This window comes from Hydra vulgaris, chromosome 01 (assembly GCF_038396675.1).
Source record: "Hydra vulgaris chromosome 01, alternate assembly HydraT2T_AEP".
Lineage (NCBI taxonomy): Eukaryota > Metazoa > Cnidaria > Hydrozoa > Anthoathecata > Hydridae > Hydra > Hydra vulgaris.
Genome location: NC_088920.1, coordinates 51,255,076 through 51,275,202, shown reverse-complemented (window position 1 = coordinate 51,275,202; position 20,127 = coordinate 51,255,076). Strand labels below are relative to the sequence as shown.

The 20,127-nt window shown below is 27.3% G+C and overlaps 1 protein-coding gene across 1 annotated transcript; it reads left to right on the top strand.

Annotated features, from left to right (window-relative positions):
* Positions 1–826: 826 nt before the first annotated feature.
* LOC100209879 (thioredoxin reductase-like selenoprotein T) lies at positions 827–2,351 on the top strand (the record flags this gene model as incomplete). The annotated part of the gene is made up of 3 exons (XM_065788527.1): positions 827–1,063; positions 1,585–1,672; positions 1,812–2,351. Coding segments are annotated over 3 exons (558 nt in total), but the record flags the coding sequence as incomplete, so codon positions are not given.
* Between the last annotated feature and the right edge of the window lie 17,776 nt (positions 2,352–20,127).

Sequence of the window (20,127 nt, the reverse complement as noted above, 5' to 3'; positions counted from 1 at the left end):
ATAATGAAATAAACTTGCTCATTTTTAGAATCATTTAAAATGTTTAGTAATCAAGAGTTGAGTTTAGTAAAAAATATAGGATATTAACTGATTAATAACTTTTTATCAATTTGTTTTTATTTTTCAAAAAGATTATAAAAATTGTTTGCTAAATTTTTATAACCGTTTTCTATCATCTGTTGCTATCATTATTTTGATGATTAGCAATAGATTACAGTTTTTTAGCTGAATTTTTAAGGATTGATTTTTTTATTTAAAAAAATAGAATTAGTTACATCAGTAAAGCCGTGTCGAAGAGATTTTAATGGGGGGGAGGGGTGTGATGTATGTGTTTATTGCTGACTAAAGCCAAAAAAAAATTTTTTGCTATTTAAAAAAAAAAAGGCCCTGGTTGACCAACATTTGCCAATTATAGATCCAATTTTGCCAACTCTAGTGTCCAATTTGCCAACTCATAAAATTTGTAGGGGGGCTAGACACCCCTACACCCCCACCCCCCTCGGGATGGCCCTGTACATCAGAAGTACTTATTCACTCTATTATAAAGTGACAAAATTACTTTACCATTAAACATTAATGACAGTTCAAAACCCTTTGTACTATAGTGTACCATGTGTGTGAAAATTATTTTCTTTTATTTAAATAATTGGTTTGATTTTATAAAAAACGTTTTTTAATTAAATAAAATTTGTAATTATTTAAATCATGTAAAACAAAAAAAATTTAAAAAAACTTAAATTTTTTTTTCTTAGGTTATAAAATTTTTTTGAATTTTCATTAGTTTTCATTTTATTTAAGAATTTTAAAATTTTTTAGTATTGGATGAGGTTACAGACGGGTATTTGAGGAATACGCTCATGTTGTTCAACAGCGATATCCTCACTTATCCATTTCCGGAAATAATTATCCAGCTCCTAAAGTTAATAACTATATAGCAAAAGCAAGTAATATTCTGAAGTGGAGTGCTCTAGCTATTATAACGTTGGGTGAAAGAGTTAGTTTTTGGCAAAATCTCAATATACCAAATCCACCTGAAATTTATCAATGGACTCAAAATCATAAAGTAATTTGTTAGCATAAGACAGTGAGTCAAAGTGACATTATCTATCCTAAATGTGACATTTTTTTTAAATCTACATTACATTATAAAGGCTAATTTTCAAAAGTTTTTGATTTTAAAAAAATCTGATTTCTGAATTACAAGCACGTTTAAAGTACTTTCTATCTTTAGCTTGTGTTGATTTTTTTTTCATTCAAAGGAGGAAAGGGAGGGGAGTAATAGGTGTAGATATAAACGCATTGACCCACTGCATAAATAGTTTGTTATATTTTTTTTTAATTCTGAAAATCTGTTATGTGTTTGACGCCATTAATTTGGGAGTTTTACTTATAACTTTTTCTATATATGTTCTCTTTTATATATAATTAGGTTCATTATTTTTATTTGTATTTTTAAATTAAAAATAATCAAATTAATGGTAGTTATATATTACTTAAACTGTATGTAATAATTAAAACTTTAAATAATATAAGAATAAATCATGTGTAGTTATTAGATGTCTTTTAAAATTCGTTCTGTTTTAGATAATGTCTTGTGTTGGTGTTTTTTTTATTGGCAACACTATTGAAAATGGATTACTGCAAACTGGAGCTTTCGAAATCTATTTTAATGGTCAGTTATTATATATCTTTTTACTAATTATTTTAAATTAAAAGTTTTTTTATCTAATAAATCTATATATAAATGTATAAAAAATGTGTAACGTATTTGTCATTTATTATCTCAATTTTTCTTTGTTGCTAAACTTCAGATGTTTTAATATGGTCCAAGTTAAAAACACAAAAATTGCCAAGTGTTGAAGAGTTGTTACTAAGAATTAAGAACAACATGGATGATAAAAAAATGAGTTTTCAAGAAGACAAATTTGAATCACCGATATCCAACGATCGAGAACATAAAAAATCAGGCGAGTTCGATGAGTTTGATAAAAATGATTTTGGTTCAGAAAACACAGTCGATCTTAATAATCAATATGAATTTTAGTTTTTTAATTTTTTGTAATTCAGACAATAAAGTTTCACGCAACAGAGTTAGGACCAAAAATTAGTTTTTGAAAAAGTTTTAAAAATTTATAGTAACTATTTATTGAATTTTTATTATGCGTGTATATATATATGATTTTATATTAACGTGTATCCTGCAATTTTAGTTTTATGAAGAGATGTATTACAAATACTACGATGTATTAATACATCACTGATTGTATGTTCTAAAATTTGCAGGTTTCAAATGTAAAATAATAATATAATATTATGTGATGTTGTTTTAAAGAATGAAACGTCTTGTATAATTTTGCAGGTATTTTTTTATTTTAAATACCAGAAAGGGCAACAAAAAAAAAAAAAAAAAGCCTGCGGAAATTATGACGAAAGTCGGCGGAAATAAAAAATTTTCCGTTAGCTTTTTACTTAACACATTGTAAATGCTCGAAAAACTTTTCCGAATAAAAATATCAAAAAAAATCTGAACGTGAGAATCGTCTTATGCAAGTTTTGATTATTTGACATTAGTCGCACTTACGTATAAGACTTTTATTTGACGGAAATTTCCTATATTAGTGACTTTCATTAGGGGTGGTTTTGGCGAATGAGATTTTGGAGCCATCTTTATAAGGGATAAGTGAACAATGACTCAATTGATACCAGAATGTTGTTACCTTTCTTCTTAATAAAATACAATGGATAATTTTTTAGATAAAAAACAATTGTATAAAATGATTAACTGACCATTGCTTATCTACAAGTTGCACTTTACGTGAGTTACGGATTAGAATAAATAAATTTAAACAGTACCCTTATTATTCTTAAAAACTAAAATGAAAGGCAGAAAGACGCTGTTTTTCTCAAAACTTTCTTGGATTCTACAAGTATCTCGCCTTCAACTACTTTAACTAGAAAAGACTCAATACACCCTTTTATCACTTCAAAGAAAGACTCCCTACACCTTTTTATCACTTCATCTATTTTAAAAAAGTATACCTTAAATATAAGAGAATGCAGTTTAAAACAGAAAAATTGATGCAGTTATTAAAAATTGAATGCAATTTTGGACAAAAATTGCCCGAAAAGTTGTGACTGTTAAAACGAATTTTGTTTAACGTTGCTTGTTAGTTATGAAAATCTTATGGAGAACGAATTTGTCTTGCTGCAGGTTTGTTTAAAAAAGATTCCACATATATTTTATTTTGAATATTTCCCTTAGCAACGCCCTTAGCAACAATCATTTTTGGTTGATTTGGGCCAAAACAATTTCATGGTGCAAATATTAAGCTAACAAAATATCAGGCTTGTCTAAATACAATTTAAAAGGTGGTATTTCTGAAGTCATTAAAAAAGAAATTGAAAAGGTTTTTATTGATTTAAGTAATGATGAGCTTTTGTCGCGCTGCTTACAAGGCACAACCCAAAATGCTAACCCAGTGAAAAATAAAACCGCGTCCCACATGGGTTACGCGTGGGTTCCGTGTGGGATTGATGGGATTTACGTGGGACGGATTTTCCCATGTGGTATCCGTATGGAAATGTGTCACCTTAAACCCATGTGGGTAATCCCATATGGGTTACATGTGGGAACCATATGGTATTTACACACATGGGAAATCCCACGTGGGTTTCCTGTGGGATTTGCATGGGAATTAATTTGAAAGCCGGAAACTGAAAAAACAACTTTTTAAAAAAAAACTAAAAAAAATTTTTAAATCGACATAGCATTGCGTTACGTTTATATTGTGTGAAAAAATTTTATATTACATAGAGAATGGCAAGCAAGTATGTAAGTACCACGAATAATGTTTATGTTTCTTTATAGAAATAAGATTAAGATTTGTGCAAATAGACGTATTATTAGGATGATATAATAGTTATTTGAATATAGATCTTGAGTAAATTATTTGCAAACAATTAACTGATGCAAGTTGCAATGTTGTCAAAAACCAATCTTGCATGCATAAAGAAATGCACAAAGAAATGCAGGTTTGAAAGTCAAAGAATTCCGAATTATCTTTATTAAAAAAAGAAAAAAATAGGATGGAGATGGGTTTCTGTAACTTTTTTTATGCTCCAAAACTTTTAACTTTAGATATAATAAGGTCCTTAAGACTTAAGAGACTTACGAAGTACATTGAGGAACAAAAACAGGATATTTACAGAAACTTTTCAATTTTTAATCTGGAGTACCACAGTGTAATTGGGAATAAAGTCTCTGGGTCCAGTTTTCAAAGTAATTTGATCTAAAGTAATGTTTAAGTAAAATAATATGCTTTAAAATGCATAGAGTTATACATATAACTCCTGATAGTTAACTATATGTATAACTAGTTATACATATAAATTGTTATAAAAACTTATTTTTTAAGGTTATGCTTGAACAAATTAGTACCAATTAATTCAAATTCAAGATTTAGTTCAAGTTCAAGTTAAAGTTCTTATTTATTCATTGTTTTTGTTAATTTTATATTTATTTGTTCAAATTTATCAGTTAGTACTAATTCTTACTACAGTAAGAATATTAATCATTGTTGAACGTGATTTTATTAGTAACTTAATTTTACTTTCAACATATTTTGACAACACCCTTTACATTTTAAATGATGACAGCTTTACTTTTCTATTGATGTTAAATTTATTACGTTTCAATAACTCAGATTGAATTTTAACTGAATTATTGTAAGCTTTGTAAGGGTTTGTAGTATATCAAATGGTGTTGTAAATAAAGTAAAAAGAAAATATATATATATATTTATATATACATACATATATATATTTATATATACATACATATATATATACATATATATATATATATATATATATATATATATATATATATATATATATATATATATATATATATATATTTATATATATATATATATATATATATATATATATATATATATATATATATATATATATATATATATATATATATAATATTAAAACAATAAAATCGATACAAAATTTCACCATTAAACGAATAATATTAACATTGTGATGATAATAGCATTAGGAAACTAGTATTTATGTATTATTATTATACTATAAATAAATTGTTTTTTAATTCATTTTATAAAATAGAGACTGATAACTGATAATTAATGGAAATAAATACAAATTATAAAAATCATGTAAACTTCATTTATTATTTCTAAATACTATATTAATGTTAGTCTACAAAGTTAAAATCAATTTAGAGCATTGTTATTAGTTCTTTTGCGATTCGCACTTCCACTTCTGTCTCTCAAATTTATAAAATAGGTGGTCAAAGCTTGCTTAATAGGTAGGTTCTCAGCATAACAATGCTTTTTTCTTACACTTTATAAAGAGAAAAATGGCAAATTAATTACTTATTTTACCTAAATCATAGGGTCATCTATGCATAATAATGTCAGATGATGACCCGGTTTATTGAACACCTTTACCCTTTATCAAACTCAGTCAATTTTTTGCCATCTCCCATTGAAAATGATGTCAGTTTTTGTTATCATATTATGATGGTGTATCTGAATTGTTAATATAATATAAAAAATGCATAAACCATCAATTTTTTTCTGGTTCAATTATACATTTATTCTCAACAGTACTAAAAGTAAAAAAAAAAAACAAATTGTTCTTTCAAATAAGTCAGCTAATTTCTGAATTTAAATTGTTTTTCCTATGATCCTCTACAGTTTTAAGCAACAAAAGCAAAAAGTTTTTAGACCACACTATTGGTGTAAATACCTCTAAAACCTGCTCAAGCTAGCATAAATTGTTTTACTTTTTTTTTAAATAAAATACTTTACTTTTTTTTTTAATTCAATTTTTTAATTGACATTATTTTGGTTTCAACATCCCCTCCCCATTGTCAATTATTGTTAAACTCACACTGCTCTTCTATCTACTGGCATCATTTATGGATGATCCCCTAGCCTAAATACTATATATATGTATATGTATGTATATATATATATATATATATATATATATATATATATATATATATATATATATATATATATATATATATATATATATATATATATATATAGTATTTAGACAGAAACCTCCCTATTTGCAGATAATATACTCAAGAACTATATTCAAATATCATATGAACATGTTAGAGAATGTTCATATGATATTTGAATATCACAAATTTAATAATATTGTTGTGACATGTTATATAAAGAATACCATAATAGATTATGATATGAAAATAAGATAGGATATAAAGGCAATCATCAAAGAATAAATTTACTTATAGAAATTTAGATGTTTGTTTATTAGTTTCAGAATATTATATTATGTGTGACCGCGGTCTATAATAACAGGCCTTGACATTGCACAACAAAGTTGTTAAACTGAAGGCCAATTCCTAATACTGTGTTTACATTTTCATCTTTTAACATTAGACGAAAGTTTGTGTTCACGCTTTTTTAATAAATCTTTAAAATTTGATTGGTTTATAAAGTAGATAGCGCAACTTCAAGACGATTACGTTGTTAGGTTCAAGGCGTTAACATTGTAAGGTAATAATATTGTCAAACTAACGATAAGTTTTTTTAATAATTAAAATGCCTTTAAAATGCTGTGTATCTCTTATGCAATTTATACAACTACAACTACAATATTAATTACAACTACAACAAAATTATCAATACTCAACCACAACAAAAATATCAATTTATAAGTTCCTGAAGAATCTAGAGAGAAAAAGATGTAGTGAAGCTATCCCAAGAACTGGTTTTATTGTTGCAGACTATACAGCAGTATGTCAACTGCATTGGCCAAATGAAGCAACTTTTGAAAGCAAATATGGGAAGCAACGACCTTTAAACCCACCATCTGTTATTAAAAATATTCTGCCTAGTTGTTTAGCCACACCAGCAAGTTAAGTTAGAAAAACTGTAACTTCAAGCGGTTTTCGAAGAATTTTACCAGATAAGTTAATTGATTTTCTAAAAGAGGATGAACTTATATTTGACGATATTCAATCTTTGTTAAGTGATAATAACAATGTTATTGTTTTTCAGCTTAATAAAAAAAGTTTGCACATACAATCAAAAATGTACAAACTTGGTGTTCCATTATTTATTTTAGTAATTTTCAATGATTATTCATTTGTAGCTAACCATAATGGCACAACTTGTAATATTTCATCTTTATCTGTAAACAAATTAAAGTTAATAAAAACAAAATCAGCTTTATTTGAAGCAGTTAGATTTTAAAAAAATAAAGAAAGTTCGGTTTAGTCAAATATTCTATTCGAACACCTTAATGCTATGAGAAAAGTTAGTGTTGGTGAAGTTTTATATACTTCAGATATTATATGTAGAGCATATGAGTATTTTGCTATGCGACGAAGTTTAGATGATTGTTTGTATAAGGACTTTAACACGATTGACTTCAAAAATAAGCTCAATGGAGGACCTAAGTTTCATAAATAGTATTTTTATGAATTTAAATCCATTGAAAATAACTTTCATACTACTAATTGATAAGGTCTATGTCAAAGCTTCATTACTTTACCAAAGAGGTGCTTTGTTTGGTCAAGCAGTAAACTACCCTGAAAAGTTAGCTAAAACAATTTTTGCCATTTATAATTAAATGTCTTTTTGGAGGTCCAGAATTTATATGTAGAGCTCAACCTGTTGCAAATCTTTCCTCTGAATTTCAGTTTGCTCAATGTCAACAAATTGTTGATACGATAAATAATATTGAAAATAGTAAGACACTGGTAATAATTATTGATGGTAACCGTGTAAATCAAAGATTTTTTGGAATGTTTAAAACAGTTGATAGTAAACCATGGTTAACAACATCAGGTATATATTTATTGTATGATTATGTGCATCTCTTAAAATCTATACAAAACAATTGGTTGACAAAAAAGACTGGCGAACTTCAATTTTTGAACAATAAAGAACTGGCTTTGGCTAAGTGGAGTGATTTAGAAACTTTATATAAAACTGAGTCTTTTTAAACTCTCTAAACTTACAGCTAAATCAGTTTATCCAAAACCGATAGAGAGAAAATCTGTAAAGTTTTGTTTGTCTGTTTTTTGTGAAGAAACAGTAGCTGCATTAAGAACGCATCCAGAGATTGAAAATATAGCATTTGAAGGTACTGCTGTATTTATTGAAAAAATAATTTTTTTTCAAATGTTGTTAATGTCAAAGCACCTGGTGCTGGCATTCGGTTTAGAAATGAATTATGCGGAGAAATCCACTCAGTTGGTGATCAACAGTTACAACTGCTACGAGATATTGTTGAACTGTCAAATTTTATGAAACCTACAGGTAAGCGTGAAAAACAGCTTACGCTAGATACTAGCAATGCAATAGCGCATGTTGGTGATTTTTATTGTTACCATTTTTAGAAAAAAAAATTAAAAATACAGTTATCTTTCTAATATATATATATATATACTTTGTTATGGTTCTGCTTGTTATTGATACTATTTAATATTACATAAATATTCTTAATGAAATTTGAAATACGAAAATATGATTATCTTTTAACAATTTTTTGGTTTCTTTTTATATTTCCGTCTTTACTAGAGATTATTATTAGAAACCATTACACCCTACCTAATATAAAAATATATCAATATAAATAAAAGTAAAAGTTTAATCGGCCTTCAGTTTTTACAGCATTTTGCGCAATGTCAAGGCCTGTTATTATAGAAGGCCGTGTGTGTGACGAAAAAGTAAAGATACTTTTTTTTTAAGTGGCTGTTGCACCCAACGTCTACATCAACTACTTATCCTAATTGATCACTTTTTTTCAGGATTCTCCTCATGGGTTCAAGCTCATTACGCATAATATGTGTTCAATTACCCATAATACGTTAGTCATTGTAAGTAATAAATTAGGAAATATTTATTTGTAAAATATTGTAGTCATTAATGACTTCAACCTGGCTAATAATTAAAATTGCTCGACTAATAAGGTTCCTTATTAAAATTGCTCTCTCTCTCTCTCTCTCTCTCTCTCTCTCTTTCTCTCTCTCTCTCTCTCTCTCTCTCTTTATGTATATAAATATATATATATATATATATATATATTTTTATATATTTGTATTTGTATTTTTTTTTTAGAAAATGTTTGAAGAAAGTTAGAAGATACTAAAAACCTTGGTATTATGCAAGCCGAAGCGATTTAATTAATTCAATCGACAAAAAACGGCGTGTAAATTGCAAAAGAAAAAATATTTTTAATATTCATTTTGGATGTATTGATTAATAGCATTTATTTTAAAATAAATTCATTTTGCAACACGTTTTTTAATTTTATAAAATTTCGTCATAATAGTTTAAGGTAAATCCCACATAGGTTATAGGTGGAAAACATCACATGTAAAAGATCAAAAATGCTGCACATTTTGAATACCAAATGGGATAAAGTAGCAAATACCAGATTAAGTTAAGCCTCTCTGAAAGCTTCGATGATTAATTTTAAATTACTATTTAAGTAATTTTTAAATTAAAAGATTTTTAAAAATCATAGAAGCATTCGGACTTTCATTTGTCTAGTATTGACTACTTTTATACGATTTGGATTAAAATATGTGGCATTTAAGATCTATAACATGTAGTATTTTCCACCTATATCCCATGTAGGATTTACCACATAAAACCCATGTGGGATTTACCATATGAAACCCACATGGGACAAAATAATAATCCCCATATGGGTTACATATGGTAAAAACCCACGCGTATCCCATATGGGATTTACCATATGGAATCCATGTGGGATTTACCATATGAAACCCACATGGGACAAAATAATAATCCCCACATGGGTTACATATGGAAAAAATCCACGCGTATCCCATGTGCGCTTTTTCACTGGGAACGAAGCATTTAATCAGATTCTCTGGCGGAAATGCCCAAAAAATACATTTGTTTCAAAAGATGTACTAGAAATGTGTACGTTTTCATAAGTAGTAAGTTTTAATGATGGATAATTAGCTCTAGCTAATGTTTTGAAGAATCTTTGTTTAACACCAGGAAAATATTTTATTGATCGTGCTTTAGTATTTGGTAGTAAAAAAGTCAAAAATATACAAAAAAAAATCAACAGATACTGTAAAGAACAAAAGAAAAAAGTTAAGAGCTATAAGGAAAGGATTTATTGATAAAGAAAAACACCAGGAAGGAGGAGATTATTCTAAAGGATCATTTTAATTATTTTATTTTTATTTTGTTGGTTTTCTCCGTTTATGATATTTCAGACTTAAAACGCAAATATCTCAGCTTCTATAAATTATTTTTGAATGAAATTTTCAGGGTTTGTTTATCTGTGTATAAGTTAGTATGTGAACCAAAATCTAATTAATTCTTTCAGCATTTTAGGAAATATGGGTTGATTTTTGTTGAACTTTACCCCTTTTTTAATTTCCCCAAATACGTAAAGCTGCCATTATGGATCTAAACATAATTATAAATTTTTACTGGTTCACATACTAATTTTATATATATCCTGCATAAAAAACCAAACTTCATGCAAAACGGATGTACAGATAGCTAGAACTCTTTGTTTGTTTGTTTTTTTCGTCATACAAATATAACTTCTTAATGTTGAAAAATAAAATGAACTTTCCCCCAAATTGTATTTTTGATTTTTTACCAGACGACAACCTTAAAGAGGTAATAATAACTGTACAAAAAGCAATCTGCTAAAAAAACTTTTGATTGATGGCAAGTTAGTCAGTGATAAGATAATAATAGCTGAATATCTTAATAGCTCTTTTCTTAATGTGGGTCACAAATTAGCAGCAGAAATTCCGTCGAGTTCTGCATCATTTCATTCTTACTTGATTAAGAACCTTACCTCAGAAAAGATTACAAAAGAAACAAATCTATGTTCTAATAAATTGGGATCCGCTTTAAATACTCTAAAAAACAACAAAAGTGCGGGCTTTGATAATATCAGTAGCTTTGTCGTAAAATCAGTATTTGATATCATTGAACCATCATTGCATCACATCTTCGATCTTTCACTGAAATCAGGCTTTGTTCCAGATAAACTAAAAATTGCACGAGTTACCCCTATTTTTAAATGTGGAGATGATTTTGATACTAATAACTATTGACCTATATCAGTTTTACCATGTTTTCCAAATTACTAGAATACAACAGAAATAGCAAATAGCGCCATAACTTTTGGAGTTCCCCAAGGTTCGATCTTGGGACCATTTTTATTTTTACTCTATATAAATGATATTCAACACCAAACTTATTAAATTTAATCTTGTTTGCGGATGACTCTAATTTGTTTTATTTACATAGAGACATTAAGACACTTTTTAACATAGTTAACAAAGAATTACATAAAACAAACGAGTGGTTCAGGTGTAACAAACTCTCTTTGAATATCAAAAAGACCAAATTCATCCTATTTCATCAACCAAATAAAAATGGAAATATTCCTCTTAAACTACCTGATCTAAAAATATATAATACTAATATAAAAAAAGAAACTTTCATAAACTTTCTAGGTGTGGTCTGGGATGAATATTTGTTGTGGATGCTCCATATAAACACTTTAGAGAGAAAGCTCTCGAGAAATATTTCATCAATGTATAAAGCAAAGCCTTTCCTAAATATCATTTCTTTAAAAAGTTTATACTTTTCATTAATACATAGTCACCTAAGTTATCGTAACATCGCCTGGGCAAGCACAAATTATACTAAGCTTAAAAAACTCTACAGTAAACAAAAACATGCCTGAAGAATTGTCTTTGGAATAATTAAAGTGTCATGTGAACCTCTCTTATGCAAACTTGGAGCGTTGAATGTATACAAAATTAACACACATCCTGTTTTACAATTTATGTACAAAAAAAAGTCGATATCTCCCCCGATATTTCAACCCTATTTTAGCGAAATAAGTTATAAATACCCTACTAGATTCTCATATAACAACTTTGTCATCCCAAAATTTACATTAAAGTCAAATTCATACTCAATCCAACACCGCAGACCTTATTCGTGGAAATTTTTCCACGAATAAGGTCTAAATCAAAACGTTTTTATTATCTACGGACTTAAATTTTCTTTTCTTTTTTTTTAAGTAAAAATATAAACTAGAAAATTTATTTATTTTTATTTGCTTTTACTTATATTTGTTCTAAATTTATTTTACAAAACGAATTTATATATAAACAGTTATATCAATTGTGAAGCGTAGTTTTACGCATTTTATGTATATTTTATCACAAGCATTTATCACGATTTTATATATTTTATTGTAAAAAATGAACTGTAATGAAGCCATAATGGGGCTCGATGATAAGAAAAACTGATGTCTTCTTCTTACTCCAGCCATTTGTTTTATTATTTATGTTATTTTATAAATTGTAACTTTCTACGGCAAAATTTAAAAAAATGTATAATCTGTATTTTTTTTATTTTTTTTTATTTTTGTCAAGCAACTATTTACAATTAAAGATGATTTCCGACATATAAAATATTTAAAAATATTAAATACAAAATACACTTTATCATATATAGTAGTTTCAAGACTGGAGAACCTGAAGAAGATAAAATCTTATCATCAGTAACCTTTAATAATAAAAAAGACAGTAAAAGTTTATTGTTAAAAAAAATCAAGTAAGAAATCTTGATTGACAATTAGTTCAATCATGTTCTTTTTGAATTTTTGAGAGGTATTGGCTTTTCTTAGTTAACAACTCATGCTTGTAAAATGGTTCCATAGCATTTGGCCACGATAGGAAATGGCAAAGCTCGTAAGTTTTGATATAGGGAAAGGTTTTTTATAATTTCCGGTTGATTGAGTGTTGTATCGGTTTGATATTTTTGAAAAAATATTTTCGAAAACCTTCGAAGTTTTTTTAAACTGATGTTGGAACATAAATTGTGTGATTTTAAATACATTTATTTCATAAATATCAAGTGCCCTCATACTTCTTAGAAGAGGTTTAGCGTTTGTGAAGCGATTTTGAAAATAAATAATGCGTGCTGCATGATTTTGTTGTTTGAGGAGACATTTGAGTTTAGATTTGTTTGTAATACCTCAAACAATATTACCATACGATAAATAACTATGTACGAATGCAAAATATAGCTGAGTTGGGTAGATTTGTCTAAGATTTGACGGGTTTTATATAAAATATCAATATTTCTTGAGATTTTATTGCTAATATATTTAATATGATCTCTCCAGGATAAGTTTTCATCTATTAAGACACCAAGTAATTTATTTGTGAAAGAGCGCTCAATTTCCATGTTATTTATATATAGCATTGGTAAGGATTTAGAAATATATTGAAACTTTCGTTTAGAATGGAATAAGGAAAACTTAGTTTTAACAGTGTTTAAAGATATTTTCGCGTTAAGCCAGATTGATATTTGTTCTAGTTCATTGATTGCAACTTGAAATAGAGAAATAATGTTATTGTGAGAATGAAATAAAGTGGTGTCATCTGCAAACATGATGGTAGACATAGTATTTGATGCTTTATATAGATCGTTGATGTATATTAGAAATAGTAGAGGACCTAAGATGAAGCCCTGTGGAACCCCACATAATATTTTAGGTTTGTTTGTCTGAAAACCGTCATTTAGAAATAAAAACTGTTTTCTATCAGTTAAATAACTGGTAAAACATTTATGGTATGTATGGCATATTCCATAATATTTTATTTTATCTAGTAAAGTTTGATGATTAACTGTATCGAACGCTTTTGACAAATCTAGAAATATACCTAAAGTGAAATTGTTATGAGAAGATGCTCCACTGATAACTTCAACTAGTTGCATAAGTGCATGCTCCGTAGAGTAATTTGATCGAAAACCATATTGGTTACAATAAAGAAGATTGTTTTCGTCCTAAAAGGAAAATAGCCTATTATACATGATACGTTCGAGGATTTTAGAAAAAACTTGTAACACTGAAATAGGTCGATAATTTGAAACCAGACTTTCATGTCCTGTTTTAAAAATGAGTGTAATAATTGCAATTTTAAGTTTATCTGGAAAAACACCTGTATTGAGCGATTTGTCAAAAGCATCTAATAAAACATCTTTAATTAATTTTTTTTTTTTTTTTATAATTCACCTCCCCAAAGCCGAGAAGGCCACTACAGATGAGGAGGCTACTTGTGGTTATCACCCTCTCTCAACTCTATAACTTCGAAACACGAACCTTGACGAACAAGGCCGCTGCGCGGAGAAACAAGTTGAGCGCGGTACTACCAGGGACGTGGTGGGAATCGAACTTGGAACCTCTCGCTTACGAAGCGAGCGCTCTACCACTACACCATTACCGCCTAAATCCATAGCAATCTTTGATTATGCTTGCTGAAATAAAATCATAACCTGTTGCTTTATTAGTATTGAGTTTTTTCATCAAATCCTCAAGTTCTTTACTAGTGAGTTTTTTAAATTTTTTATCAGACTTCGATAGATAGTTCGAGAAATGAGTGTGTTTAATTTTACTGGCTAAGTTTCGACCTATGTTTACGAAAAACTCATTAAATTTTGTTGCTACCGATTTAAAATCAGAGAACGGAGTAGCGTCAACGGTAATCACGCCCATAATTCCATCTTTAATTGCATTTGTATATAAATATATATTTATATACAGATTATATAAAAAATCTAGCAAAATTTAGATGCATGGCTAAACAAAAGAAATTAAAATAATTTTTGATTTTTTTATTGTTTACAGGAAAAAGTTTGAAAGTATAAAGTAACACACCATTTTTCACTACCTGATATTAAATAATAGATATAGAAATATTGCTGAAAAAAAGACAACTTCCATATGCTTAAATACCATTATGTATCAAATAACATAAAACTTTTCCTGTTTGTGTATTTTTGTAATGAGAAAAATCAAGAGTGCTGAAACTAAAATTTGCAGATTGAACCTTAAATTGTGTACAGTCTATATCTTTATCTATATCTATATCTTTAAATTGTGTACAGTCTATATGCATATCAGTTTGAGGATGTCAATTCTTGAAAAATATTTTGGGAAATCTTTTTTAATAAATAGGAAAATCTCGATGAAGGTCAGATGAAGGTCAGATGAAGGTCAGTGTCACTAAAAATGCTATTCATGCAACAAAAAATGTTACATGTGCTTTTGAAAACTATAAAAATATGGACCATAACTACCAATGCATGAAGACAAATTATTAAAAAAAAATTATTTAGTTATTTTATCTAAAACTCAATTACCAGTGTCTTTACAATTTTAATGCACAATCGTGAACATGGACTTGTAATATCAAATGATACATTGCACATTCCAATAGATAAAAGGTATTTTAATTATGAAGGATTATTTTATTATTGATTAGTGTATAAGGTTTTGGTAACTTTGTAATAATAATTGATTTTCAAGTCTTGAGAACTTTTACTTTTATATGTAGAACTATATTTTATTTTTCTATTGTATTTCGGCATTAGCTTTTTCAAGTCTTTTTTTTATTGGTTTATTGTTTATAATAAAAAAAATAACATAAATTAATAAATTAAATAAATAACATATTTTTTCATCTATTATATAAGGATAACATATTTTGAAATTATTCTTTAAGTAGGAAACTTTCAAGATGATATGAAATAATAGGAGGAGTTTCTTGACAATTTAGATTGTTAACAATATCCAGTGTTGTTTTATATTATTTCCATTTTTATCTATCGATAGTTATTGGTTCTTAATTCTATTTAAATCTAACTTACCACTTTTTACATTAACTTTTATGAATATTATACTGAATTACTGAGACTGGGGGCTAACTTAAGTTAATGAGTTGAACTGTTATCTTTTTATAAACTCCAATCTACATAAAAAATGTATCCGTTCGTCTGATATATGGAAATTAAGAAGATTGGACTAAAATAAAGTATTATTCCATATATTTTTGTATTAACGTTGTTGTAACATAAATATGAAAAATAAAACCACTTTATAGTGTTAATATCTTTGTAATAGTAGTTATTTCAACAAAAAATATCCAATATTCGTCTATTAAAGTTGTTTACAAAAACTAAAACAACGAAAAACGTTGTTAATTAAACAACGTAATTAATTAAACAAAACTGCCATTTTGTTCATTTATCTCCTATTAAAAAGTCATATACTAAAACCGCACGCTTTGAAAATAAAAAGGTCTTCCATAAATTACGTAACGCAAACTTTTACAATAAAGAAAACAAAAAGTTTTCCATCGCAGAGTTTTATTTCAAATGAAAAATCGAAGTAGCGCATTTAAGTTTAATGAAAATCGCCGCGTAAAAGAGCTTAATATCTCCCTACTTGTGTTTTTAAATATATTTTGCGTTGCGTAATTTATGGACGATCCCAAAGCGAAAAAAAAAATCTTAATCTGGCTTTACGTAAGAAAACTTTCGAAACACGTAATAATAATTGTATCTAATTTTATTATTGAATAATACCGTTTAATTAACGAAATGCTCATCAGTTACTGGTATTCATAAGTGTCAGTTTAGTTTAAAATTTTCATGAACAAATTTGATTTTTAAAAATCTTTTATGTTAGTTCATGATTCAAAACGTTTCACTCGTTTTCACCTCCCATTCAGATTTCTATGAATCTGAATAGGAAGTGAAAAAAAATATATATGCGTGAAAAATTAATTTTAGAATGCGCAATGAGCGTTAAACAAGCTAGTTATGATCATTTTAACATTGGTCGCATAATATTTTTCTTTGAATGAAACTTCCTCTAAAGCGGGAAAAAATCAAAATGGAAAATTGGCTAAAAAAATTTTTGCAAAAAAAACAAAATTTAATTCATTTAGAATTTACTTTTCACAAATCATTTTAGAGACACTTTTTTTTAATATATATTTTGTTTATATATGTTTTAATATATACGTTTTTTTTAATATATATATTGTTATGTTTGATATAAGTAAATGTTTGCAAGTGTAATATAATTTGCGAAAAAGCAACTTTAAAACAGGTAGATGAAGCTGCAAAATTTATATATATATATATATATATATATATATATATATATATATATATATATATATATATATATATGTATATATATATATATATATATACAAATATATGTATATATATATATATATATATATATATATATATATATATATATATATATATATATTATATATATTTATATATATATATATGTATATATATATATATATATATATATATATATATATATATATATATATATATATATATATATATATAAATTGCACTTTGCGATAGTAAAGTGACGAAAACAGAACGAATTATATTGTGCGACTCTTAAAAACAGATAAAGTGGTGGGGCGGGGGCAAAAATTTTGGGGTTTTTTTGTTTCAGGCTCCAATCATCACAATTTTTTGCAAAATATTCTTATTTGACATTAGAATAAACATATAAATGTTTAGAGTTTGCTCTATGCTTGGAAGTTATCTCAAAGACCAAAACCACGATGGAACAATTATATCGAGCAGTTTTAACTCAAAATAGTTTAAGTTTAGACCATATCTCAAATAAACATTTTTCCACATTTGCTCATAATGTTGTGAAAATTTGTTATTGCTTGAAACAACTACAACTAGTGTGGTCTTATTTACTAATGGTATCTCAAATTAGTATTAATACCTTGTATCTTTTCAAATAATAATAATAAATATTTTAAACTCATTCGAGAGGTTATTTTAATGGAAAGCACGCTTTAATATTTTTATTATTTGCAAAAAAAAAAAAAAAATTAAAATAGATAAAATCTTATAATTTTGAATTAAAAAGTTTTATTTTTTATTATCAATTATTTATTTTCAGCAGGACATTTGGTATATATTTATTAAAGTGCTCTCAGAGGTTCTCACGGTTTTATCACAGAGACAAACCGCGGAAAAACATTTAAATAGGAAGTTTGCGTCTCTTTCCTTACCAATGTCGTTTGTTGGACTAGAGCCGGAGTCGAACCTTGGACTTCTTAGTTCTGAGCCAGAAGTCTAACCACTGCGCCACGGCTGCAACTTTATTTTTGCTCTTTTAAATTAATGAGCACTTTTGTTCTTTCAAATGAATGAATGTATCATTCATATCTCAAATAAAGATTTTGTAGATTATACTTTCAAAATTAATAATTAAAGACTTAACATTTAAGGTTGTAAGAAACAATTAGCAATCTTTTGAGAAAATCAATTTGAAACTTTTTTTGAGAAAATTAATTCTAGGCAATTTTGGGAACATGAATTGAAATTTTTAGAAGTGCAAAAACTGAATTAAAGCCAAATAAATATTTTGAAACAAGTCTTCATAAAATTTTATAGATATTTAAGAACACATACTAATCTAAAGCCCACTTAAACGCTCAGACTATATGATAAAATCTATTAAATTATAATTTATACCAGAGCAGACCCGGAGCTTTCGGTACTTGAGTTTAGTAACTTCCAGGTAGGTTCTTACTTTTGCATAGAGAGATTGGAGTTAGTTGGAACAAGAAGTTGAAACTATGAACTTTTACCTCAACTAACAAGCAATTTATTAATACACACATGTTACAAAAGGCCGGGTGAATAAAAATAAGCAATTGCTTTTACTCAGTAATTGGTCAGCTTTACGTGAATAAAAATTTTAGCAATTTTGATTAACTTTTTATTCACGTAAAGCTGAACAATCATTGAGTAAATTGCTTAACTTTACGTGAATAAAAATTTAAGCAAAACTGGTTAGTTTTTATTCACGTCAAGCTGATCAATTACCGAGTAAAAGCAATTGCTCATTTTTATTCACCCGGCCTAAAGCTTAAAGAACTTAAAGACATACTACTCCGTTTTCAGATCAAATAAATTGTAAAAATTAAATTTTTGCTCAAGACTTTAGAGAATTTTACACATAAAAGTAACTTTTTGTGATTTTTTTATTATTAAATGTAATCTTGTTTTATAAAAATAAAAAAATAATAAAAAAGAAGTATAGATAAGAATAAAGATATTAAATCATCTAATCAGTTTTTTTTATTTTTATTATTTGCAGTATTTAAGATGTTTAAATTTTTTTTGAGTTTTATAGAGCTTTTCATAGAGTTTTGCGCGTGAGGTACTTTAACTAAATTGCTTGAGAGTGTACTGGTTAAATGTGGGTTTGTTGGAACATTGTGTTTGGGATTCGATGAAACGTTTAAGTTTTAAGCTTTCATTTATATTCTTTCCTTTAACGCTCACAGAATGTTTTTGTTATTTTATAATTATCCACACAGGCAAGCTAAATTAGAGTTTAAACCAAGGATCTTATTATTTAGCTGAATTTTTCGCTGACACTTCGTTGACAGCAGTTGGTTCTTTATTAGTATTGTTTGCCTTGGGCTTTCATGTGCATGTGTTTTCAGTCATTAAATTTCTTTCCAAACGTCGTTGACAGCAGTTTGTTCTTTATTGATTTTGACCACAAGCTATTGTCTGTGGCTTTTATTATGAATCAAAATAATAATAATAAAAGAAAGATTTTTAATTATTGCCAGAAGCAAAGTAGAAAAAGAAAAGAGAGAAAGAACTGCAAAAAATATGCCAAAAATACATACACAACAGGGGCGGATGTAGCATTTTTTGGTATTTGAGATCTTTGCTTTGAGCTAACTTCTTGATATGGAGCAAACACCATTCTTTGCAAGAATAAAAAAGGATTTGATATAAATGTATAAGTGTTTATACTTATACCTCACACACTATTTGGAAAGAATAAATCTTTATTTATTCTTTACAAAAAATTGCAATGATTAGACTCAAAAAAAAAAAAAGCCCTAAAATTTTGGCCCCAAACGCGAGAGCAATAAGTTGATAAAATATTCTTTTTACTATTCTCAACTAAAGTTCATCGAGAAATTTTAAACTTCATTCAGCAATCTTTTAACATTTAAAAGTTATAACTATACAAGACTTGTAACCCCCTCAAACTGAAGAGGATTTAAACTTTAGTCATAATTTTGGAGCGCTGATAGATTATACTATGAAATTTATCAATGAATATAACTGAATCGGGTCATGCTAAAAAGTGGATAAGTCGCAAAAATTAAAAAATGAGTCACTGGCTTATCCTATTTTAGCATAA